General features: G+C 42.5%; 1 protein-coding gene across 1 annotated transcript; it reads right to left on the bottom strand.

Annotated features, from left to right (window-relative positions):
- Window positions 1–597: 597 nt before the first annotated feature.
- On the bottom strand, window positions 598–16,856 carry LOC147187948 (potassium channel subfamily K member 2-like). The gene is made up of 7 exons (XM_086100963.1): window positions 16,800–16,856; window positions 14,688–15,007; window positions 11,434–11,551; window positions 10,445–10,605; window positions 8,318–8,513; window positions 6,822–6,964; window positions 598–3,972 (listed from the first exon to the last, which is right to left on the bottom strand). Coding segments are annotated over exons 1-7 (1,290 nt in total). The 5' UTR covers window positions 16,801–16,856; the 3' UTR covers window positions 598–3,621.
- Window positions 16,857–27,565: the final 10,709 nt, after the last annotated feature.

The following is a 27,565-nucleotide window of genomic DNA, read 5'->3' as shown; positions in this document are numbered from 1 at the left end:
AGCATCCTACGCATTATTTCCATTTTTGTTGTTTAATATCATTTTTTAAATGTTAATTTTGTTCATTTTTAAAGTGAAATATTAATTTTATATATAGTAAACATAACTAATGTTGGGATTTCATAGTGTGGTTTTAAAGTAAGGTTAGGGTTTCTAGGTAGGGTTTTAAACTGGGGTTAGGGTTTCCAAGTAGGGTTACAAACTAGAATTAGGTTTTCATAGTCGGTTTTTAAACTAGGTTTAGGGTTTCCAAGTAGGGTTTCAAACTAGGGTTAGGCCTTCAGGCTATGGTTTTAAACTAGGTTAGGGTTTCATAGTGGGGATTGAAACTAGGTTTAGGAATTGAATGTAACATTTCCAATTAGGGTTAGAGTTTCATAGGAGGGTTCGAATTTGGGCTGGGGTTTCAAATTGGGGTTTGAAACTAAGGTTAGGAGCTGAACAAAACTGTTGGGTTGGGGTAGGTGTGGGATTAGAGTTTACGGTGTTGATTTTAGGTCAGGGTTTGGGTTTCACGTAAGTCGTGATTGGCAGACTTGCATCGTTTTACTCATCCTCCAGGTTAGGGTTATGGTAAGGATAAAAGTGGGGTTCTTGTCGGGTTTTAGGCAAGCATGGGGTTTGATGTTAGCGTAGGGTTTGAGATTTTTGTTTTTGGTTTGTTTTTTATTTTAGGGCTATATTACTCGTTTTCTAATTTGGTCGAATTTTCGTTTTAGATTGCTGAATAACAGGGGCCCCAGGATTGACCCCTGGTGAACTTGGCAATGAATTCTTAAAAATAAATAAATTAATAAAAACATCCACACACACACACACACACACACACAAAACAAGCTACGGTGGTTTGATATATAAAACACTTCATTTAAAATGTTTGAAAAGTCAGCTTGATAGTTTGAAGTGACGGGCACTGCTAACATCGCCACTAACATTGCCGTCGTACAAACGGATGATGCGATTTCTTACACGAGCACAGTCGGGTTAACATTTACACTTGCATGCAACACTTGACAAAATCATGAGTTTGCAAAGCGTGACCCTCTCGGAGTGGACCTCTAGCATGAGTGTGTTTCATTGTCTCAAAGTGGAATGGTTTTACTTGGTGTTTTTGGGCGACATCTGGATGAATCTGACATAGGTAACATTCAAAGCGAGGCTCAACTCTAGCCACAAATGGAAAAAAATGGATTCAGCGTGCCCGTTATCCACTTCATGAAAAAAACCACACTTTGGACAATGCTAACACTTCCCTTAACAGCTTCCCTTTTGACCTGTCAATCATTCGCCTTGAGGAAGCCATAGCGTTCAGGCCTGGGGAAAAGTATTGGGACATGTGGCGGTATTGGCGAGGACGTGGGAAAAAAACTTGAAAATTATTCCGTCCCAATACTTTTGTCCATCTCCATAAGACACAATGCATTTTGCTTTGTAATGTCCCGAAAACATGGCAGAGTACATCTTACGCAATGAAACCAGAAGACACTTGACTAGCCGATACATTCTGCAAGGAGAACTTGGGTTGGATAAAGCTAATTTCCACTAGCCTGTCAGTGGAGTTTCAACTGTATGTTAGCATTAAGCTACCTGCATTTTTTGACAGTGAGACAGTGACAGGTGCCAAGCAATGCTTTAACAAGTGCGTTGGTAAATGTGTTCAAAGCATGTGGGAGGGTAAAAGTACACACCAAAATGATCTGTTCTTTTAATTTTTGTGGATTTTCATATTTTGCGAGATGTTCTGGAACATATCCGCTCCATGATAAATGGAGGTTCACTATCTATGTCGGATTTGTTTTTCGGAATCCTGGTGGACGTTTTCACAGATTGGCCAGGATACAGCTCGTCACTGTGCATACATTGCGTCTGTGTCTTTCATGAATATTGACGGCGGACTTTCCAGTAAGGCACACGTGGGCGAGTCCTCAGGGGTGAGGAGCCGCCTGTCAGTCATCGAGGGGAAGAAAAAAAAAATTGAACGTCAACATTCATCTTCATCTCAGGTGTGAGGGAGGAAAACTGAGTGGAAAAATAGAAGGCATATGGTGTGTGTTGAAAGATAAATAAATAAATAAACGAATATTTCAAGCACATTCCTTATTTGTGTGTGATTCGTTGCCGAGGATCCTCTTTTCATCTGATGCAGATGTCTGGGCCTCATGGGTAAATTACTAGTAGGTGAGCACAATTCCATCTATTGCTTTCTAGAGTTAGCATTTCTTGTGTTGGTGTCTTGCTTCTAATGTAAACCACAATTCAGGAGGATTTCATTCAAACGCAGATCAATTAGTTGGACTTGGGCTTAGCTTTTTTATGTCATCCGTAGATAATGTTTTATCCATGGCAGCCATCTTTATGGAAGGTGTGTATCAGATGCGGCGGCCATCTTTGTGTAATGTGTGTATCAGAAGCGGCGGCCATCTTTGTGGAAGATGTGTATCAGGAGCGGCGGCCATCTTTGTGGAAGGTGTGTACAGTGAAACTCCTCTACAACGAAACCTACATGGCGAAAATACCCCCTACTGTGAAAAAAATCTTCATGCATTAACCCCATTCCCACTTTCCTGCCCCCCATACAACGTAAAAAAAACCCTGTTGCGTTATACGAAATCTTTTTCTCTGCTCTTGCCTCGCGATGAGATTCACTACAACGAAGTCTAATCCAACAGCGACCTCTACTGCTTCGTTCGGAAACGGCAACAGCAGCCACCACACTGGTTTACACATGAGCAGTAGTCCAGAAAGTATTTGTTATTGTTAGATTCAGACGAGGATGGGCGTTGCATTGCTAAAATGGCTACAAAACGGACCTTTGGATGTCAAGCAGCTAAGACAAGAAGAGCTCTGACGCTTGAAGAGAGGGTAAAAGTGATCAAAATGAAAGACGGAGGAAGCAAAATAAAAGACATTATCCAAGAAATTAATGTAAGTGAAAGTTAATGCTGATCGTAAATTTTCGCAATTTCTTTCCCTTTTTTTCTTTCTATACTGACTAAATGAAGTGTCAAATAAGTGTATGCTCATACTTATGCACTATTGGAATAAAAATAAATACGTTTGTGTGCGTGTGTGTTTACATCTGAGATCAAATTTGCTACAGTGAAACCCCCTGTTGTGAAAAATTTCTTGCTGCAAACATGATTTCATTGTAGAAGAGTTTCACTGTATCAGATGCGGCGGCCATCTTTGTGGAATGTGTGGATCAGGCGTGGCGGCCATGTTTGCGGACTGCATTGTAGCGTGTCGACCATAAATTAAATGTGTGTTTATCGGCAAACTGTCATGTTTGTGGGGTGTTTGGAATCATGTCGGCCATTTTGGGGGGAATAAGTTAATGCATGGCGCCCATATGGTGCTGTACATTACACATACAGTACATTTGACAATAAAGTTTATCCAATCCAATCCAAATCCAATATTTGTGGAGTGATTTTCCTCATGCTGGGCATGTTTGTGGCCGTGTAGGATGCACCACCTTTTTACTTTTTGTACAATTTCCTACTTACCTCTCATGAGAACACGTCTAAGCTGACCGTATTGGCACAGAAATGATGAAGGAAGCTTGCAAACGTCACACTACCTTCTTGATATGAACTAGGGCAGAAATGTGTTTTTTGGGCCTCATTTGGGATTATCAACAACAGCAACCTCCAGCCGGTGGGCAAAGTCTGGGCTGAGGCCGTTAAGGAAGAGGCTGCCATTTCTGGTCAGGGACCCCGGCGTGAGGGAGAGAGCCAAGTTGGCGTACGCCTCGCGGTCCTCGCCGAGGTTGGCCGACAGCGTCCGTTTGCCAGGCGTCATTTCCTGGTTCATGGAGGCGTTGATGCCCAGCTCCGAGGACAGTTTGCGCTTGATGGACGCGGCCCGCTGAAAGCGGTCGTAAATGTCCACGCTCAGCCGCCGTCGGGTTTCTTTGAACTCGGCCGACACGTTGGCCGTCCACTCGGCGGCGTGAGCCCGGAACTCGCCCACCTGCGGCGACAGATTGACAAATTAGTCACAACGCGCGCTCGCTCGCGCGCCCTAAGGCTGACATATGCTAAGCTCAGGACCCCAAGGATGCTGCAGGGCTCCCAGCTGACCATTCAAATCAATTTAATATTAAAAATTGTCTCAATAGTCGCCAAAATGTTTATTCATTATGATATATAAGGTGATTGTATTGATATAAATGTAATAATTGTGCTCGGCAGAAAGTGTGGGCCACTGTCCAAAACAAAAAATAACAATAACTCATAAAAATGGTGTAATGCTTGGTGTGTGTGTGTGTGAGTGTGCGTATGTATATTAGAGCTGTCAGTTGAGCGCGTTTTTATTGGCATTAATTTAAATGAATTTTAACGGGATGAAATTTTTTCTTGCGAGATTAATGCGGCATACGTCACAAGCGGATGTTACGTTGCTCTATAAATACACCAGAAACAAAACAACAAGCGCGCTGCAGATGTCCACGCCCATGTCTGTTTTGCCAGCCACAGCAGCAAGACACCGAAAACGGATACTTAAAGAGTTTATGGATGGAAAGTTTACTTTTAAAAAGTTGCCAGATTGCTCCACTGACAAGACCAAAGTTACCTGTTCTTCTCTCTCTCTGTATCATACATGTATACGATGTATGCCACTGACGCGATTGTTACTTGTTTGGAACTATTTTGTGTGGAAGGTTACAGTGTTCTGTGTCCATATAAATAGAGCGGGTGGAGCTTCTCTGTGTTCGTCTGACAGTGACAGTGCGCTGCAGTGGTAGCGACCTAGCGAAAATAAAACGTCTCCAGTGTTGTCATCGAACCAAGTGTAGTCATCCGAAATGAGGTCTACACAAAACCGTAGAGAGACTTCCGCGCAAGAAGGACCAACACAATCAACATAGACTGACTGTGTTAGGGGGAGTGAACTCTCTTCAGAATGGTTTGCCCCAGCAGCAAGGGGGAAGTGCGTGTGCTTGTTTGTACGGCCGGCAGTTTTGAATACAGCGGCACATAAGGAACACTGGTGTCCAGTGTCTCGTTATTCTTCAACAAACATATAGAAACAGGCTGTTGTGTTCAAAGCAAACTTGAGAAAAACGAAGTATGCAACCATGGTTTAAATCCACTATAGGCTGAGTACTAGTTTACCTTAGATGTGCACTTCATAATGTTATATTGCTCTGTTTTGATTTCATAAAAAAAACTGTTAAAGCAGCTGTTGTGTGACAAAATATTTTTTTCACTGTTGTTGATGGACAGTAATATTGTGTGAGAGATTATGTGTGAATAACTGCTCCAAGTGAAAAATGTTCATGTAAAATTGAAAATCGAAATTGTTATTTCAGTAAATATTTGCATTTGGCACATAGAAAACTGATTCATGATTCCATGTTGATGAGAGCATTAAAATGGGGAAAAATAGGACAAGGAAATTCAGAAACAATAAAAAATGTGTGAGCAATCACGATTAATTTTTTAGTTCATTTGAGTTAATTATGACAGTTGCATTTTTAATTAGATTAAATATTTTAATCGTTTGACAGCTCTAATATATATATAAATTATAGATTAGGCCCAAAGAATGTGTGAATTTAAGGAACCTGACAAAGAATAAGTAAGTATTAATTTATTAATATTATTAAGTTAAATATTAATTAATAATATTAAGTATTTTTAACTAGATGTAAATCTAGTTTTAGAAGAGCAGGATAGTATAATAGCAATGATGAATAAACCGCTTCGATTCATTTCCAGCCCCACGCCCCGTTGAGTCCATCCATGAAGCCTCATTAAAAACTTGGACAAGGCTTAACCAACACGTATGGAAACCCGCATCCTTTAATGTGTTTCACGTGCTCGCTCCGTCTCGAGCGCCCTAATAATTGAGGCGCTCCGTCGGGTCTCTGCGGCCTGTTTATTTATTCACAAGGCTCTGACGCGTGCTCGGTTAAAGCTTCAGCCTATTTAGGTGAGAACGTATGTCTCTCACCCACGCGCCTCACACTGTTTGAGCACGTGCTTCCACCTCCTCATTCTCACTTTGGATATCTTAGAATTCTCAGCAGAACGCCCCGGCAGGGACAGAAAACCTAATTGGGCAAACAGCAATTCCCCAACGGGGGGAAGCGTGGAGACACAAGCAGTTGTGAACGCAAAGAGACAGCCCGTGGATGTACAGTACGGTACCGTGCGATGCTCTCTCTATACAGTTCATCATGTAAATAAATGATGAAGCTGCTGCGAGCGATGATGTGCCTTATTATTACTCTACAGCGGGCCTGGATTGTGTTTGAAGGCAATAATTGTATCCCACAAAGTCACATCTGCTTCCCACGGTTTTCTATCAACTTGACCCAAATAAATATTCAATTCAAACAACCGGTACGCTAGTGACCTGAACTCCATTCTTTTGTCAACAAGCAAAAGGGTGGCACATTGTCAACGATTCTTCACGAAAGGGAAGGTTTCAAGTTGCCTCTTGCCGCTCCCAGAAGAGGTTTACTGTCAAAGTAAACGTCAAACAATGGCAATTGCGCTTTCCGCATTGAAAACAACCAAACAAGCGCCGAAAGAAAGCCCCCCGTTAGCTTAAGGCTAGCATAAAATGGAAAACGTCATTGACATGCTAACGATTGGCATCGATAGTCGCGGTTTTGGAGCCCTTTAAGAAACACAGGGTTGAACATGTTGACAGCCAATATTATATATTCTCTATTCTCTGTGGGAAAAAAGTTACACTAATGTGTTTATTCCAAACTAATTTCACTTTACAGGGTCTTCAAAAGCCCTTCATATGGCTTTAACGTGACACATCCTGCCTATTATGATGAGAACAAAAATCAACACACATACCTCTTCCTTGGTTTTCTTGGAGATGACACGGAACCAGTCCCCGATCATGCTGAGCACGGCGGCAAAGTAGGCCAGACCCACCAGGATCCAGAACCACACCACCGGCTTGTAGTACTTGAGGTACTCCGGGCTCTCGGATCCTCCTGCACAAGCATAGCAGTACGCAGTTAGCGAGAAAAAAAAAACCTGAATCAAACTTTTTTTGTTCTTATGTAAGTTCTGATTCTTAATTCAGGAAATGAGGAGACAGCGGAACGTACATTTAAAAAATAGATATATAAATATATATTTCCAGTAAATGAGCGGAGTTCATGAGAAGAGTAGAGTGCAGCATCGTTCCTTCAATAAAAGCCGTCTGGCACCGACTGAGTCATTTGACGTGACGTAAGTGGCCGATTTTGAACGTATGCCAAAGTGGAGTTGGCGCAGTTAGGCAGTATAAAGCGACAGGTGAGTTGACTTTTTTTTTTAATTGACGCTATCGACCCACACGCTAATCCATATTCATCAGGCCCGCTCGGGAGAATTTAGTCACATGGCTTAGGTGTTACTTTGCTCCCCGCCCGACAAAACTTCCCACCTGCCGCTCTTTGCTTTCTGGAGTGTCAAAGTGCAATGAGGCGATCTTCAGGTGACATTCAAAAGACATTTAAAGATTTGAAAACAAATAATAGGATCTTAAAAAAGAACTCTAAATTGTATCGGGAGCTCCTTCTTTTGAGTACCAGTCAAGAGGCGAGCAGCAGTATTCTGGACCAACTGGAGATGCTTGATGGAGGATTGGCTGACTACAGTAATCCAGCTGCGATGTGACAAAGGCATGAATTATTGTTTCAAAGTGCTCTTGAGAAAGGAGAGGCTTGACTTTTGCAAGCTGCCTGAGATGAAAGAAGCTGAATTTAACAACAACACCAATTTGCCGGTTCAATTTAAAATCACTGTCCAGTTTAAGACCCAAGTTCGAGACGGTTGGCTTAAGAGAAGGAGCAGGATGAGAGGTACAAGGGCCACTGGGACCAAACAACAGCCTGTCATATTATGTAAAAGAAAATGGCTGGAATTTTAGTCCAATTTTTATTTTTTTAATGTTACATGAATAAATATTGTGATATAATTAAGGTTTTTATCATTTTGAAAACATGTCATCAATTTATGAAAAAGGTGTAATTTACAAGAAATAAAACCGAATTGTGATTGAAAAAATCTTAATTGGACAAAAAAAAATGTTACAGTGTTCGTTATTATAGTGTGCTATTTTTTGTGTCATTTACAAGAGTAATTTTATAATCTCAGGAAAAAAGTGGATGTTTAAAAAAAAAAAAAAGATGTCTTTAAAAAAAACAGCTTCATGAAAATTTATAACCCACATTTGTGGTTTAAGAAAAAAATTTGACATCCGATATAAAAATGTGATTAAAATAAAATCCCGCCCAATTTTTGATTGTTGATATGAAGTCAAAAAAATATTGCAAGAAAAATTAGGAAACAGAGAGAACCTTTTTCCCCGGCGACGAAATCTCCAAATCCGATGGTGGTGAGCGTGATGACCACGAAGTAGATGGACTCCAGCGTGCTCCAGCCCTCGATGTGCTTGAAGATGACGGCCGGCAGCGCTACGAAGATGAGGCAGCCGAATAGGATGAACAGCAAGGTGGAGATGACGCGGATCTTGGTCTGGCTGACTTTCCACTTCTGTGGGCAGAGACAGTGGGAATGACACTGGCGAGGAGTTGACTTCACCGGAGCGGTCACATTTGAATATCACTTTGATTTTATGTTCCGACAGACTTGAATTTTTCTTTTTTTTAAATTTTGTTCCTCTGCCTTTTCTCTGTGACATGCACGCACTCGGGCCCTGCAACGAGGCGCTCTAAAGCGGCTGCACGCTGGGCGACTCATGCTAGACTCCAAAGTAAGTCAAACTGTTTAGCCTTTTAGCCCCCCCCCCCCCCCCCAAATAGTGAAAAGTGAAATAATGAAAGGCGCATTAATGCTACATTTAGAAATACTTTACAGGGTCTTGAGTCTAAAAAGGCTACGCTGTAGGGGGTGGGGCTTAGAGGGAGACAGGATCTTATTTTTTGGGGGGGTGGGCATTAACGGGCAAAGCCCCCCCCCAACAGTGAAGCCGACAAATTGTCAAATCCTCTGATTTCAGCCTCTTAACAGTAATATTTCTTTAACATATGATTATCTTTTGTGTTTAATTTAAAAAAAGACCTTTGCAAACATCTGCTTTTACTTTGGAAAACAAGACAATAACCAGTAACAGAAAACAGAATTTGTCCCTCTTGTGTGATATTGCTTAAATGTTGTTTTGTATGTGTGTGTGTGTTTTTTTAATCGCTAAATACCAAATAAACAATGATTGGTTCACGACCAGTAAAATGGGGGAACATTTTTTATAATAATTTGCTGACAGGACAACAACTCGGCGCAGCTTCTTCCCCCCTCCAACCGGCCGAAACGTCACATGACTAACAGCGCAATTTTTTTTCCAAGGCTTGGAAGAAAATGATGCGCCTCATTGATTGAGGTCTCTCGCCGCCGTCTTGCGGCACAGATCTCACACCACTCTCGGTCTTTCCTCGCGCGGTGCGTATTCTTAGCAACCGCCCCCTGCGCCCCCAATTACGTAAGTCACAAAGCAAGCATGAGAGCGGCAGGCATAAACATATGATGAAGACGACGAGAGGAGCGTCGTTCCCGAGATTGAGATTTTTGTGCATTTTATGTGCCCCCCCCCTCAAAAATTGAAAAAAGTACAGTATTGAAAAATACAGAAGCATCGCCCCACCCCTTCAAAAAAAAATCAGCTTTCAAATGTCGCATGAGCAACTGTGATGTCATTTTCAGTCGACGGCAAGTGTCAAAATGGCCGCCGCCCGAGACGGATGTGAAAACAGTTGCATTTCACGATATGAATCAAAATGCCGAGTTTTGACTCGTGGGGTCGCATATAGCATATTATTGCAAAGACAATTTTTGACATGACTATTAAGTAAAAAAAAAACAAAAAACCCTTACCTTTACCCTAAGTGCAACGTAAATGTTCACACTGTGCATAATGTAAAGTGGTTTAAATGAAAATGAAATGTGGTTCGAACATTTTATTTTTAGGGAGTGGGGTATAAAAATTGAGAATGGCCTGTTGGGTATACCTGTACATTCTTAAAACTTCATGGAATAAATATTAGAATATAGGTTTTAAATGTCAGCCTACTTCATTGAATTCATCTTCACCGAGTCCTGTTTGACATTATATTGTCCTCATTCCAAATTGAACCAACTTCTCCCCAAGCGACCAGATGGCCTTTTATCCATTCATGCCTGTTAATTCATATTTAATGTCAAACATGACTAATTAAACCTGCCAAAGTGTTATTTATTAAAAAAAAAAAATCAATGAAATAAAAACCCGCGGAAGATGTCATCCATGCGTGTTATCGTTAAACTTCAGCTGCACAAATAAAAGCCCAAAAGTCACCATCAGTTGTCATTTTCAAATCAGGGGGATCCGTCTGTATTTTATTTTGGTATCCCGGGAGTCTGTTGGCATGGCAACTAGGAAACCTGCACGCACCGCTTCCGAAAAGGCTGGAGGAGGCAAACAAGAGACTCACCACTATCATCTTCTCCACTCTGGCGATCCCCTTGCCAAAAATGGTGCCCAGCTGGTCGCCCACGCCCGCCAACAGGAAACCAAAGAGGGGGATCCCCATCAGAGCGTAGATAATGCAGAATATCTGCCCGCCTTCCGTGTGAGGGGAGGTGTTGCCGAACCCTGTCGGGGGTGACCACACGGCGTCCTTTTTATTCAAATTGAAACGCAAGATACAGTCTCATGCCTCAGCCAGGTTATTTGCAGCTGATTCGGTGTATTGTTAAACCGCACTTAATGACGCGCGAGCGCTGTTTTAATGCAGTCCCTCTGTCGGTCAAAATGACTTTGGGGACTGGAGTGACACTAAATGGGAGAAATGTGTCAATGGCTTTGAATGGCCGAGTGTTTCTTGTTCTGGGGGGTCGGCTGCTGGCAGCAAATAAAGGAAAGAAAGGAGAATAGCAAATTGTGCTCTCGTGTCAAAAGTGCACTCGAGTACTTTGGCGGCGAAACCAGTCGGCTTCTTTTCAAACAGTCAAGCGGCAAGCAATCGATTCAGTTTGAGTTACACACTTGAATGGGTGCGACTGTGCAACGGCACGAGAATCTCTTCGCGTCCTCCGATTAATTGTCTTATCTTAAACACGTGGGGATCGCTGGCCAGGAGCTAGCTTGAGGCTAACGGCAGCAACATCGTCAGAGCGTACATTCGATTCCACAAACACAAGTCTCTTTGTCTCTCTCACATGTTTGCATATTTTAAACACGCTGGTACTCACATACACTTACAAAAAAATTCCTAGCGGGGGAGCCGACCCTACTTCGCGGTTTTTCACTTATTGCGGCAGGGTCTCCATTAACCGCGATAAGTGGGGGAACACTGTAGATACGATAATGAGCTTCTCAATAGTAAAGTTTGTCGGATTGCTCATTTGCACCACACAAGGCCAAATTCAGCATAAAATTGCGATCGTACTACAGGCACAAGCACTCGCCGATGAAGCTCACCGATAGTGGTGATGACAGTGCCGGCAAAGAAGAACGAGGAGCTGAGGTCCCAAAGGCTCGTCTGGTTGGAGGAGTTTCCCGAGGGATTCACACCTGCTCGGACGGCGGAAACCACTTGCTGGAGCCGGGAAATCAAAATAAACACGATAAATGTTGAACAATGGAAAGGTGGCGGCGGCGGTCGTGCATGAGTCCTCGCGAGGATTGCTTGACAGATGATGAAAACATCCAAGCAAAGCTAATTAAGAGCAGTGGAGAACAAAAAGAACATTTGGCTGCAGGCTTAATAGATGCTTTGGCAACAAAACCTTACACCTTGCAGTAACACAAAAGAGTTTTTCCTCAAAGTTATCAGGCAAGCGATAATAAAAAAAAAAAACAAGGTCTTCCACAAGCCTAATGGGAAACGATTGTCAAAAAATGTGTACAGCGCCGCCTCTGGCCTGGCATGGATACTACGGCGTGTCAGCAGCTTGGTGTGGACACGCATTATTGAAACCATTTCATGGGGAACTTTTTAAAAATGAATAAGAAAATGATCAACTGCGTTTCCACGTGATCGGAGTTTAAGTGGTGTCGCTGTCATGCGGAATTCGTCTGTCTGCCGCCTCTTCTTCAGATAAAGGTTTAGACAACAGTCCGCTTAGAGTGATGCGATCCATCCAGTTGTTCGGAGTCCTATCGGTCAGATACCGATCCTTTCGAGTCCCAACTGGGATCTCATTCACAATCAGTCAATTTCCGAGAAGGTCTGCGGCAGGGCGCTTCTTTGCTTCTTTTTCATGCGTCTTTCCCACTCGAAGCTGCCAGCAAGCGCTGCCTTTTGATGTCCCTCAAGTTGAAACGACACCACACGGCTGGGGGTCACACCCAAGCCCGTTGCTCAGCGTGTATGCTCACTACTGAATTCTATTTTTTTCCCTTTGTGCAAGCAGACTTTTATGGTTGACTATACGTTTATGCCACAGGTGTCAAAGTCAAGGCCCGGGGCCCAGATCTGGCCCGCCACATCATTTTATGTGGCCCGCAAAAGCAATTCAACTTTCATGATGTTTGCTAAACTCTGAACCAAAATTTGAAATTGTCATATACAGTATAATGTAATAATTACGATGTTCGACCAATCCATTATTCTTGACTTCTGAAAAACTAGCTATGCATCTAAATGTTGCTGTGTATGTCATATGTGGAGGTGGTGACAAAAAAATGAATTTGACACCCCTGGTTTATGCCTTGTTTGTTATATTCTCTTTTTGTAATTGCCCTGCATGTGTTAATTATGTCCCACGGTTAAACTGACTTGATATCTTAAACTACTTTATGCCTGGCTATCGATATTATCTTTTCCCAGACTTAATGACTAAAGACGAGAAGGAATTTCTGCCACTTGAAATGTCAGAAAAGGTCATTTTAGTCAATAAAACATTACAGTCGATTGTACGTTGGCTCTGTGTCTGTGTTCATAATCAATCGTGAGACTTGAATGGGGGGAAGAAAAGACCTCTGGGGAGATGTCAAAAGCGCACACACATACACCCACACTTTCTCTCTCGCTCTCTCTGAATAATGCCAAACATGCTTTTTCCCTCACCGGGAGAGAAATAAATATAAAATCAATCAGTGTTCCTTTGGTTCACGTCGTTAAGAATAAATGAGATCTCTGCGGAGTGCTTGCATTAGTTTTACTAGAGGCGAGAATATGAACGGAGCTGTAGCGTATCATAGTAGAAAAACTGGACCTATTTTTTTTGGGGGGGGGGGTATCTTTTACGATTATTAGTTAACAGTATTTGTGGTAATTAGTCTATTAGGTTTTGTAATCATACACTAGTAATATAATACATCCATTAAAACCTAAACATTAAATCCATTAAATGAATTGTATTTTTTTTCCCCTTTATGTTTAAATTTACGAATACCGGTACTGTAATAATAATAACAATGCAACTAGTAATATGTCATCATCATCAGCATCAATTCAATTTAACAGGTGGTGCTGTTTAACGGCAATTCTAACTTTTAGGGCACGGGTGTCAAATTTTTGTCGTGGGCCATATTTTAGTTACTGTTTCCCTTGGAGGGCCATTGTGACTAAAACCATACAAAGAAGTCAAGAATAACGGTTTACTCCACTTTTGTTTAAGTTACTATCATGACGGGTTTGGTTGCAAGAAAATGCTTACAATATCCATCCATCCATCCATTTTCCGAACCGCCTGATCCTCACTAGGGTCGCAGGGGGTGCTGGAGCCTATCCCAGCTGTCTTCGGGCAGTAGGCGGGGGACACCCTGAATCGGTTGCCAGCCAATCGCAGGGCACACAGAGACGAACTTACAATATCCTTCTTATTTATTACAGATGAGAATTTTAAATTTTGGTCCAGATTTTAGCTAGCATCATGGAAGTTGACATGTTTGATTCACTTCTGCGGGCCACATAAAATGAGGTGGTGGGCCGGATCTGGCCCCCGGGCCTTGAGTTTAAGTTTGGTGTTTTAGGGCATCGCAACCAATCAGAAGGATGAAGAAAGCCATTTTCGAAAAAGATGCAGCAATGGTGCATAAACAAACGGACAGATAGCAAACCTTCATGTAACAGTACATGCATATTGGATGGCTTATCCTTGAAATACACAAAACACATCTCAGCGTATGCTAACACGTGACCTAAAGCAATAGGTCTACCACGACAGCCTGCTGTTAGCTAGCGAGCTAAGATGGCACCCCGAAACTGCATCTTCCCTGGTTGCCACAGTTTCCAGAACAGCTCGGTGGACATTTTTTAATCTACTAAATGTTATGCAGATTAATTCTTGTTATTTAGAATTAACCTAAAGTGTCTTTGTCATGTGGACCCACACCTCAGTTCGCTCGCGAGCCAGCTAGCGGCTAGCGCATTTCTAGCGGCCATTTAAACATGTTTTGATTGAAAGTTGAAAGGAACATGCCCAAAGAAAAAAATGAAACATTCCCTATCGCATACATTGAAAATCCGCAAGCAATTAATGTCCCACGGAAGAGTTTTATAATTACCTAGTGTTGCCATTAGATGGCGACAAAGCACTACTTTCTATTAGACTTGTTGATGGATTGACTCAATAAAACAAATATATTAGACAAGGCTTTGGCCTGAGCACAAAAACAGTAAATAGTTGACGTTTTCATTTAAAAAACAGAACACTGCAATTGACATGAAAATTGCAATTGACATGAAAATAATTTTCACAAAAAAAGAAGCGCATCATCTTTCTTACCTTGACCAGATCCTCCAGCTCGGAGGAGTTGACGCAGCCGTGCACGGCCAAGAACTCGAGCTTCTCAGCCAAGATGGCCATCTTCTGGGAGCTCTCGTGCGGCTGCTCCAAGGCGCGGAACACGGTGGCGCCGATCACCAGGTAGAGCACCACCAGGAAGAAGATGGCGGACACGGTCTTCCAACGCATGACGGTGGCGCGGGCGCCGCCGCACTCGTCCTCCTCGTCGCACGTCAGCACCACCGGCTTGGCCGAGAACGACAGGCGGGGCTTGGAATTGTGGGCGGCAGACTTGGGGTCAAGGAGATCAGGTGCGGCCACTGCAGATGAGGGAGTTCAGATTTAACGCTTTTATGCACCTCATAACATGATAAAGTGTCCACTGTAGTGGCCGCTGACCCCGAAGGGGTTAATCCAGAGCAGTGAGTACATAAATATTCAGAGCCTTTGCCACCGAGCTGAAAACTGAGCTCATGTGCATCATGTTTCCCCTAATCATCCTTGAGAGCTTCCAATAGCTTAAGTGGTGGCCACTTGTGTTCAATTCAGTTGATTGAATGTGATTTGGAAAGGCGACACACCTGTCTATAGAAGTGAAAGTGCAAGTACAAAATCAAAGGAGGCGCAAATCTGGGGAGGGGTGCAGAAAAAAAAATCTCCCGTTTTTGAAGGTTCCAATGAGCGCATCCTCTGTGGAAAGTGGAGAACTTTTCAGGAGGACAACCATCCATGGAGCACTCCACCAATCAGGCCTGCACGGTAGAGTGGCCGAAATGAAGCCTCTCCTGAGCACCTGGCACCCCGCATTGGAGTTTGCTAAATGGCACCTGAAGGACTCTCGGGACATGACAAAAGGAAATTCTGTGGTCTGATGAGACAATAATTGAACACTGGTCATCACCTGACCAATAGCATCTCTACACTCAAGCACGGCGGTGTCAGCATCGGGGACCTCAGACTGAACGACTTCCCTTCATATATTCATACTACCAACAGTATTACATAACCAAGTTAATTTTTCATGTTATGTGGACCAAAAGATGCAACACAGCTGAAGTGGAACAGGTCATAGCCAGGATAGATTCTAAGTACCACCGTGCATCAACTTATTGACATTAGATGCCACCATACCGGGGAAGCTCATCAAATATTAAAATATTCATAATAATAACATCCTCAACCGGCTACGGCGGTTGGCTGCAGTTGCATAACCACTCTGTGGCACTCCCCATAATGTGTTTTATACAGTAACCAGCCAATAAACACTTACTCAATGCAAGCTCTAGTGCAACCACATATACATGACTTTAAAATACTTCCATATATGACACAACAAAAATGGAGTCAAAATGCAAACAATAAATTGAATCTTATATAATTGGAAAACAATTGGGAAATAAAAATCCCGAAATGGAAAATGGGGCGAAAATGATAACAGTAACTATGATAACTACTTCTAATAATAATTCATAGAAATAAAAAAAATCTTTAAAATAATTCAAAGGTCCGGAAAATTTGTGGAAGAGGATTAACGCCAGTGAAGAAAAAAAAAAGTTGAGACTTGAACCCTTTCATACACCCTGTAACCTGATAACATGATAAGCTGTCCACTGTAGTGACAGCTGTCCCCGAAAGGGTTCAAGTTAAAATTCTGAGAATAAAGTCAGAATTCTGCGATAAAAGTGAGAATCTTATTTTTTTTCTTCCCTGGCCCTCATCTTCTTCCGTAAAAATTAGACGAACAAAACAAAGGTTACAATAACATTTTAAAAAGTCTTTGAATGATCACGATAAACTCAATATCAGAACATAAATGCAAAACAAATGACCAAATTAAAAATAGAAAGTCATCTAATTAAAAATAGAAACAGTGGTGACCAAAAAAAAAAAAGGAAATGCGATAGTAATGCATAATGAGTATTTATTTCTATTATTTGTATTGACAGGAGCTTTTTTTTCTCCTTTCAGTTCAAACCCATAGCAAAATCAATTGCCTTGACGCATACCGAATGAATAAAGAACTCCAATTTCCTGACGGCATCATTCACTTTCGTCTGCAGCCCCAAAACTGAACCGATAGCATCTTGCTTGCCAATCATTTGTCGCACTTACTTCTTCGACCATCTCCTCTCTTCTTGGTTCCCTCCTCGACAGATCTTATCTTTGACAAAGTGCTTCGGCGCAACCCCCCCCCGCCCCCCCACCCCACCCCCTAACCTCCTCCTCCTCCTCCTGCTCCTCCTCTTCCTCACTGGAGTTGTTGATGATTTTTGCCAGGCGTGATGGACGTGGGCGCGCTCCACATGGCTCCTCCGGCGTGTCGTCTCCGGCCGAGAGACAAATGCGGGTAGGACATGATGTTCCGCACCTGCTAGACACGCCGAGGCGCCGCGGGAGGGCGGGAAATGTCCTCCGTCAAATCCATCCAGGTGTTGGGGAAGCCCGTTGGATCTGCTGCTGGAGGATTTTTTGTCGTCTGCCTTCAACGCTGGAGTACGCTGACTGTGCGTGCGTGCTTGCTTGCTTTAGAGTGAGAGAGAGAGAGAGAGAGAGAGAGAGAGAGAGAGAGAGAGAGACACCCATCACGCACAGTCAAATGAGATCCATCCATTCAGCAACTATTCTGGAGAATCGCTGTGAAAAGCAAGAAATGAGACACAAGCCAGACAATCGAATGCGATCAATAGAAACTGTGATGTAATATCCTTAATGTTCATGATAGTAATGAGAAAGTCATCACATTTCCAACAATGTGTTTTGAATAGCGCTTTTCGAACTCTACTGTGCAGTGAATACCTATTTGAATGTTTACGTGAGGAAAGAACCCCAAAGAATAAATATTTCGAATAAGCAGTGCTTCTGAAAATGTGGTATGAGTACCACTAGTGATATGCGGGCTCCCACTAGTGGCACAAGAATGAATCACTCAATTTATTTATTTTTTTTCCTCATTTGCTAAGTACATTCTCAGTTGTGTTTAGCCCTTGAGCACAATGCAATTCCATTACATTTTTTACAAACTCTTTTTATTTTTCAAGTGCTTTTCATTGATTTATTTTTGCTTGTTTAACTCGTGCAATACATAGAGTCATTATTTATTATTTATTTTATTTCAAAATTCATCATCCGTATGACAAAATGCAGCGGTGCCTTGCGATAACAGGAGTGTATTCTTTATCCTCTGCAAAAAAAAAAGAAAGACTCATTTTGCCGCAGTCAATTGCAGTAGCAGCAAAACTTGCGCTTGTGTGTCCATATATTGGTTTTACAGTATATTGCCCACCTGGTGGCCATTTTATGCGCACCAGAAAAATCTGCAACGGCTATATCGTGACACACAAATATTTTTACGCTTTATCTTTGATTTGATTACGTAATTCTAGGATTATTATAGGTAAAACAAAGTGCCGAGGGAAAAATGAAGCGAAATGAACAGCAAGGAGAAGAAGAAGCAGAGAAGGTCCCCAACTAGTAATCGTTGATCCCGCGAGTATTATTAAATGTTCTGTTTATATCCATTGCTGCGCCGTGTGTCAAAGCAGCAGTTTAATTACGAGCTATGGTAATTTCCGTTAGCCTGTTGATGGCATTTCACATTGTATGTTAGCATTCAGCTCGTGGTCTTTCTATAAACTGTCAAGATGGTTGGAGGATCCAGATAAATAAATGCGTAATATTCCCCAGTTACTTTGAAGGCAGCATCAGCTACAGGAAATTGACGAGAGTGTTATGACAACATGACCTCCTAATGGTTCCTAACCGCTCGGCATTGAAGACACGATTTGGCCCCCCCTCTTTGTGGCAGTTGATGAGTCATGCTGCATTCGGGATGGCTGGGAAATAGTAAATGAGTTTCAAATGTTCCTCAAACTACAAACAAAAGAACAAACAAAAGCTAGATGAGTGTATGTACATGATGTCGAGACCGTCTATTGTCAGTGTCTCTTTACACAGAAGCTTGAAATTCCCAGTTTCCCTGAACACAGCGCCGCCCACCAAATGACTTCATTTCAGGTGAATTTGATTCATTGCTGACGTTCCCTTGTGCTCTGACAGCGGCGTCACGCCTTCGCTACGTCTCAATATCGCTTTCAAATGATTTGAGTGACACAGAAAAATAAATAATAATTTAAAAAAAAACAAAAAAGGAAATATGTTCACTAAGAGCAGACTGTATTTCAGTTGTTATGCCATTATAAGGTACCGGTAGTTGGTGTCAACTAATGAGGGAGGAAATTAATTTAGATTCTTTTAGCATCATGACTCATGGGGGAATAACAGCGGGGGCGTGTGACAACTTCCTGAAGTGTTTCCCGAGCACTGTATTTTTTTTTTTTTTGGGGAGGCTGGGCAGTGGAATTGGGGGCATCTCATCCATAATCGAAAAAAAAAAGAGTACAGCCCACACATTTTTGGAAAGATTTCATCATATCCTTTCATGGTACAACACCATTGATGTGTAAACTGCTGGCAACAAAAGTGAGTACACCCCTAAGTGAAACCATCCAGAGGGCTAAGGAAGAGCTATAAAATATTGGTGGCAACACAAAACAATGATGGTGATAATTGGGACGGTTTCACCTAGGGGTGTGCTCACTTTTGTTGCCGGCATTTTACACATTAACGGCGGTGTTCTCACGTTTGTCTGATGTTGTAAATGGAAACGACAAGCTCATTTTCTTTCTTCTTTGGCTTCCCGCTTGGATGTCAGTGTCACCTTTCTTACGACCAGTGCACCGCAGCAACGGGGGGTGAATGAGGATAAAAATGAGGGGGGGGGGCATGCTTTGGTCCTGACAAGCGCTGAGTGAGAGGACAAACGCAACGGCTCACTTATAAAACCAGCCCGTGTGGTTACCTGCACGGTCGGGTCGACGATGTGCTGATGCAGTCCCATACATGGAAATGACAGGCTACTACATGGGTGGTGAAGCAGCATGTGGCTCATCATCCAAACTGTCAAAAAAAAAAACAAGCTCAAAATAGTTATGACTGCAAAAAATAAAAAATAAAACGCCATATGGCCAAAATAAAGTGTGGTGACACTGTTATTGACTGCCATGCTTTTATTTTGAAGGCTTGACACCTGATTTGACAGCATGTTACACACGTCGATGGCTCAATTTGTCGGATCGTTGCCAAGCAGGCTTGTTATTGCCTTGAGTGCTGATAAAAGCTTGCCTTATGGAATACGCCTTGCCGTCTATTGAAGCCTTTTTGTACACAGCGTGACCATTTGATTGAAGGCGAGAAACATGACTAGAGCAGATTCATCCCTGAAGCTGAGTTGATGTTGTACTCGGAAAGCGTTTATGACCGTCGAAGCGAAAACAACGTGATTTCCTATGTTTTTAAATATCCAGGTGCAACAAAAGCTTTTGTATTCAAACGGCACTGAGAGACAATAACGGGCTAATCAATACGCGTCTCTGAGCTCAACGGGGCAATCTGTGTGAGTCAATTGGACCCGTTATGTTTGTGTCCTGCCCTATTCCTCCCTGCAGACAAAATTGCCAGACCGATGGAGATCTTGAGTTGAAGAAAAAAAATAATCTTGAACCTCATTTACTGCTGACCTGCTCTCAATGGGTGAAGATTTGTAATAAAGAGACCATTAAAATAAAAAAAAGTCAAAAAAAGTCAAAAAAGGCCAAAACATTTCCTTTCAACCACATGCTGCTTCACCACATCTCATGATATGATTGGCGTCAAGCGGCGGAATCATAAATAAGCGACACCACCGGCGGTTCTTTGGTGATTGATCACGATGAAGGCTCGCCCGGGGGCAAATTGCATGCGGCATCAGCATTCACGGAGAGGAGGACCTTGAAGCGAAACGCCGAGGTCATGTGAGCCTTCATCCTTAGGGCTGATGTCCCAATTAAAATTCACGTGACTCGCAGCTTGCCGGCCCTTGCGCCTGTCTTCATAGGATGCATCGTTACGGCGCTAATTGCAGCTTTCCTTGCAGTCACACACATATTTCGTGCGGTTGTGCATCTCCCAGATAGAGCCGGACTGCACTTTTCAAAAGCAATTTCCTCCAATTTGACTACCGCTTATGTGTTTTGATGTGACAAGAAACGAGGGCTGAGTAATTCCCCTTTGCTCTTTCGTACCGGAGACACACGGGGGGGAACACGGCAACCATACAAAGGACTTTTATAACGTTTGGAATGGAAGCGACATGGGGCTAGAGTACGCGCTCGTGGAAATATTGTTGATGTTTTATTGTCATCACTTTAACCCTTTCAGTAACAGCGGTTACTACAGTGGACAACTTATCATGTTATCGGTTTACAGGGTGCATGAAAGGGTTTATGCTCCTGAATGCAAAGCGATGTCGGACTTAATACAAAAAAAAAGGAACACAAAACGCATGATATAATAAGATAATGGCAAGCAAGACTTGCAGAATATGCGCACACCAGAAGGAGCCATAATAGATGATGCACGAACTGTTTAAATCTTTCAATTCTATTTAAATGAGTCATTACCATATATTTTGTATAAAGTACAAAATAGCTGTGCTTTCTGCCGAAAAAAACCCCAAACAAACAAACCGCAAAACAACTTTATAAAACTTTTTTTGGAGGGGCGGCAGGAACGGATTAATGGCATTTGCATTTATTTCAACAGGAGAAGATGATTTGGGATACATTGGGAGTTCTTTTCAATATTAAAAACAAACACGGGCCGTGTCCTTTACTCGACTCCCGTCTACCACCTTCTCACCCTCCACAAGAAAGACATCTGTTGTTGTCATTCGCGTGTACAGTACGTCCACGTGCATGTCGGCAGACTTTGCGCAAAACCCAATTAACCTTCTCTTCTCGCTGACGTGGAATCCTAATTACGTTTGGGAATATTGATTTCATTAGACTTATGTTGGGCCCTTTGTTGGTGTGCAGCAGGTCCTTGCGTCAGGACAACAAACGCTGGGAAGGGGAATCGAATGACAACAAACTGCTCATAACAATTAGACCGTAAGATTTTAAGTGGGATTGTCATCAATGATTTGTCAATGGCAAGGGCGGGCCCTAAGCAATCTTGTAATGTAAGAGAGTATGAACACATTTTATGATTTTCATGTCTCTGTACTTATTGTGGGTTGGGAACTTTCAGTTTTACTCAACGACATTCCACAGTCATATCTTCTTTATCCTCTGTGTAGAATGATGAATATTAGTGCCGTACTGACAAGCTCAGAGATGAGTTAAGACGTCTCAGTGAAGCGTTATGATTTCTAAATGTATACACGTCGCTACCTACATGTTTTGCTCGTCAAACTTTCATCCACATACATGTGCTGGAAGGAGTGCAGACAAGAGAAGCGCTTCAAAATGAAGAGAATAGACTGTTTGGCATAAATGAATTGAGTTTCTCGGAACAAATATGAAATGAATGTAAATCAAAGTCAGTCATTTTGATGGTTTTTAGGCCTTCCTGGCCCGGACTGACTAATGTGTTCATGGCAGTAGACATGCGAGGTGACCGATTAGCTAAACCGCTCATAAATCCAAAGTGCTGATAGTGCGGTGGCCCTCCCATGGTCATAAATTTGATCACGTGACCCACTGGCTGTAACAGGAGAGCAGATTGTGGGTCCCGTGAATCCAGATGTCAAAGCCGCATGTTTTCATAATAAGGATGAGAGTCCGAAAAAGGATTACCACAGGAGCTTATGGTCCGTGTCTACTCTGTTAGTTTGCAAACAATGCAAACTGCTGATAGCCGGGGATTCACGTCCGATGTCAGCGTATGAGTCATCTGCGGTGGGTTTTTAATTTGATAGCTGCATAAAGTGGATGGCTCATTAGCAGCGCTGCCAAGGCTTTTTAGCGTGCCCGTGTCAAAAAACCACGAGGGGCCATTTACTGCGAGTAATGGCGCGACCGGAAAACCAACTGGACACTTCATTAGGTACACAGATGAGATCCAAAGCCTGGTTTGCATCATCACGCTGGGAGGTTCCGGTCATATACTGGGTGAGGCGTGGGCACTTTGGAGCGCCTCGTTGTATGTCATATAAATACTGTATACCAATATATGTATATATTTGGTATATAGTATGTATATATATATATACACATTCTATATACCAAATAAATAAATAAATAAATATATATATATATATATATATATATATATGTGTGTGTGTGTGTTCACATTAATCATTACTTAAGAAAGAGTAGCTCTCAGCACTTTGCCACAACAGGAACCAATCATAAAAAGGCCCAAAAAGAGGCAATTTAAGACAGTCTTTGCTGAGTGAAATTAATATTTAGTGGCTGATATAAGAGTAATAAAGCTTTCGCTGATGCGACGAATGTGATGTTGCTGGAAATAGAACAAAACACTAGACTAAACATTAGACCGTCGTGAGAGAGGTTAGTTTTACCCTACTGATGATGTGTTGTTGCAATAGCAATCCTGCTCAGTACGAGAGGAACCGCAGGTTCAGACATTTGGTGTATGTGCTTGGCTGAGGAGCCAATGGTGCGAGGCTACCATCTGCGGGATTATGACTGAACGCCTCTAAGTCAGAATCCCGCCTAGACACGGCGATACCGTAGTGCCGCCGCCCCCCGGTTGATCAAGGTTAGCGGGCGGGGGGACACCGCTCCCCGTCCGCGCGGAAGGCCATTCGACACTGGGCTGGGGTGCGCCCGGATGATGGGGGCCCCCTCTCTGGTTTATCACATCGCATGTTATGGAGAGCATGGTGCTAAATGACCTGCAAACGACCTGAACGACCTGACCTCCACCCACCCAGCTAGAATATGATTCTAGCTGGGTGGGTGGAGGTGGATTGCGGGGTGGGAGCGGGGACGGGGGCGGGGCTGTCAGAAATGTCTAATTACACATCAACGGGCTGCATAATGGGCGACTAAATGCTCATGCCTACAAACACACACACACACACACACACACACAAACATCTCAAATTCCATTTTCACTATGCGAGAGAAGGAGGATGCAAGGAAGCTTTGATGCACACTTTTAAGCGGTGTGTGCGTGCATGAGGATGATGTAGTGCATTGTGGGTAATACATCTGTCACCCTGTCCACCTGTAGTCCTTTTCACCCTGATCTCATCCGAGCACAGCCAAAATGCTTCCCCCCCCTTTCCTCGTCACCCTTTCGTGCCCTGCTGGCATGTTGCCATGGTTACCCCGGCAATGTCACGACAAAATGTAATTCGTGGCTGCATGTACGAGCTCACGCTTGTTTGTGTCAGTGTAGTTTCAAGTTTTCACTCAAGGACGCCGCAAAGGGTCGCCGCCGTTGCATGAATTCGGCGTGATTGGGACATCGTCCCTCCCAAGACATTCGTTTATTCCACACTTGATTAGCAAAAAGGCTGCGAGGCATGTGTCACTGTCACGGCCGGGTGTCCGTGTTGGGGACATGACGTGGGAACAAAGCGCAATGATTGCATGATGCCCCTCCCACACCCACCAAAGAAAAAAACTTCAACTTCAATAAAACAAGGTCATGGTGGAGACGTCATTGCTCGCATTGAGTTACCAATGGGAAATATCCTTCAACGTCCCTGTAGAATGAAATGTCTTGTCAATTTGGCGTACCACAAAGACAAGTGTTTTGAGCTACCATGGCAAATCTGAATGGTTAAAAAATATATAATAATAATAAATAATAATAATAATAATAGCGTGTGCACTCACAGCCAACAACGAGGCACTGTAAAACAGTCACGCCAGCATGAAGCCCTGGTCCACACAGTGGCTGTTTTGCAGCACTTTGTCCTTTTGTTCACAACAGAGAGAAACATTGCAGATTTTTTGAGGGGCTGTTTTTGGGAGGATAGTGACACCCCCCATTTGTCACTATCTTTCTCATATGTTGTAATACTTTCGTTTTAGCCACGAAAAAAAGGAGGAAAATGATCAAGTGGTTCATGCTCGAGCTATGTCTTCATCAATTATCCTTGAACATATATATTGTATTCAAAGACAAATCTCTGAATTCACTGCAGACAGAAGTTTGACTTTGTTTTGATTTTTCACTGTGAATCTTGACCCCATTTTGGCAAGAAATCTGTCCTCTAGTTGTGATGTAAGTTCAATTGCCACCTCCTTTCTCTCTCTCTCTCTCTTTTTTTATATCTAAAAAGCAAACAGTCCACTTTGGACAAAAGCCGCGGATGCAACAGCACAATCGGCGACTGACGTCATCGGACGATGCCAAGAAACGCTGATGAAACATTTGGCCTGCTGCTTTGAGAACAGCCACACGCTGTGAGTGGGGATGTCTTGATAACCGGTGCGATAACACTTCACAGTCCACTGTGCACCATCATTAGTCTGGAAATAATCAGTGTTGGCCACATTATTGACACATTCATGTGTTAGTTAGGGGCACCGCACAACTAATTGGGGAATGAAGTGGTACTTGCGAGGAGTAGTGATGTTAAACTTCTTATTAGCGCGGCGAGGCAAAATATGTGTGTGTCTGTCTGTCTGTCTGTCCTTCGCATGATTAACATGGGTAAAGACAATTCATGATTGAGCGCGAAGGCAATGCCGAGTCATTAGGTTGCACAACAGTGCCACCGTGTGGTCATCACCCTTGCTTCACCCTCCCGAATACACCAATGGACTCCAGTTGGTATGTCGTGCTTGCTTTTCAAGGCTTTGTCTTTGTAATCGTCCTTGTTGAATTTTCAATACCTGAATTAGGTTACGACAGGCTTGACTTTTTTTTTTTGTTTATTAAGTCAACCGGATTGATCGAAGCGAAGTGACGTCACCGGCAGAGTGTCGTCACCTCGTCTCGGAGGTGGAGAGGAAGTCTAGGATGTGGAGGAGCCAGCGGCGGCATATGGCGTCATAATAGGATAAACACCCCTCGTACACCCACTCACCCCCGGCCGGGCCCTTGGGAGCTAAGAGAAGGATTAGCCGGTCTGCTACAAAACATAATCGAATATGCACAGAAAGCTGTGAAGCTTCAGCTCATTTCCTCATGCCATCATAAAAATATATTAAGTGTTCTTAGAGTGGGAGTAGTCATGGAATCATTTACCATATATTTGTGACTGTGTACATATACATTTAAAAAAAAGCACAGCTGAGCCTGAAAGAATGTCTTGGATATGCTCAAATTGTTCATAAAATCAATTTAAGACTTAACATGAAATCATGTTGTTTTTTCCCCTATGAAAATGAGTACAGGGCGGCCCGGTAGGCCAGTGGTTAGCGCGTCGGCTTCACAGTGCAGAGGTACCGGGTTCGTTTCCAGCTCCGGCCTCCCTGTGTGGAGTTTGCATGTTCTCCCCGGGCCTGCGTGGGTTTTCTCCGGGTGCTCCGGTTTCCTCCCACATTCCAAAAACGTGCATGGCAGGCTGATTGGACGCTCTAAATTGTCCCTAGGTGTGAGTGTGGGCGTGGATGGTTGTTTGTCTCTGTGTGTCCTGCGATTGGCTGGCAACTGGTTCAGGGTGTCCCCCGCCTACTGCCCGGAGACAGCTGGGATAGGCTCCAGCACCCCCCGCGACCCTAGTGAGGATCAAGCGGTTCGGAAAATGGATGGATGAAAATGAGTACATGGATTTAAATGTGGTATGATAAACTGACCAAATGAATGAATCAATGCAGCACTTTTTTTTTTTTTTGCCTTCTCGAGCTTTATTTAATAATTGCAGTTTTTGTAGTTTATATTTCATAATTGGAAAGTATTGATGGTTTTGGGGAGGGCTAGAAACCTTTGCAAATGCTCAAAAAGATTTATTACAGAAACTATCGAATGAATTATTCATAAATAAAAATAAATACATAAATACAGTAATCTCTTGTTTATTGTGTAGGCTACATTCCAAACAGAATCCGTGATAAATCTGTGAAGTAGTCATCTTCATTTTTTCCAATTCTTATGTATACACTATAATATGTATACAAAACTGTATTGAATGAAACAAAGATTGAACCTTTTTTTCAGGCCCAAGCATTTAAAAAAAAGAAGCATTTTCTTGCTTAAAAACGGACAGTTTTTAGAAATACTATACAGAACATTTTAGTGACATTGTGGGTTTGTCACAGAGAAAATTTGGCAAGGGTGCAGCGATGAGGCATGGACACTGTTAACATTAGTCTACAGTTCCTTAGCCAATCAGGATACAGCACACAATACACTGTTAAAAAAAACAAAAACTTAAATGCACGAAAAATATCTGTGAAACAGCGACACCGCGAAGGATTAACGAGGCGTCACTGTAATACAATGTGCAAGTATTGTGAATGTATGCAACTTATCCTCTTAAAAAATGTTTTGGTCGCCGCGCAATGTCCATTGAATGTAATTTAAAAATGTAATGTAAACGTTTCGATTCTTTACATTCTCTTTAATTAATGTTTGCACTGTCGTGAAATATATTAGTGTCATTTTCCTTATTCAAAAAAAGATTACACAATTGTTTTTTGGGGCGGCAGGAACGGATTAATCACATTTGCATTCCTTTCTAAGGGGCAGATGATTTGAGGTCACAGAACAAAGCCAACTTAAAAAAAAAGTTTTTTTTTTACAAAATGTTTGGAACTAAAGTAAATATTTATCAGAAAAAAAACATACTCAAGTAATGCATACCAGAATAAATATGACAGTCATTTTAAGTTAATTTTTGAAAATCGTTTAAATCAAGTGCTTGAAATTGAAAATTTTATTTATTTATTTTTTTACAGGACACTTCTTAATTGAAAAATAAAAGTACAGTGGATGTGTTTCTTTTTCCTCTTATGCACATCCCCTCTCCTCTAATTTCAACACCACCTCCCCATTTGCCTTGCTCTTTCTCTCTCACTGTGCGTGAATCCTCTTACAGGAGGATTATGGGCCTAAGATGTCTAGTGAAAGGGAGA

This window comes from Hippocampus guttulatus, chromosome 20, assembly GCF_054856545.1.
Source record: "Hippocampus guttulatus isolate MCC_2025c chromosome 20, RoL_Hgut_1.0, whole genome shotgun sequence".
Lineage (NCBI taxonomy): Eukaryota > Metazoa > Chordata > Actinopteri > Syngnathiformes > Syngnathidae > Hippocampus > Hippocampus guttulatus.
Note: the sequence above shows the minus strand (reverse complement) of the source record. Positions and strands in the feature narration are given on the sequence as shown.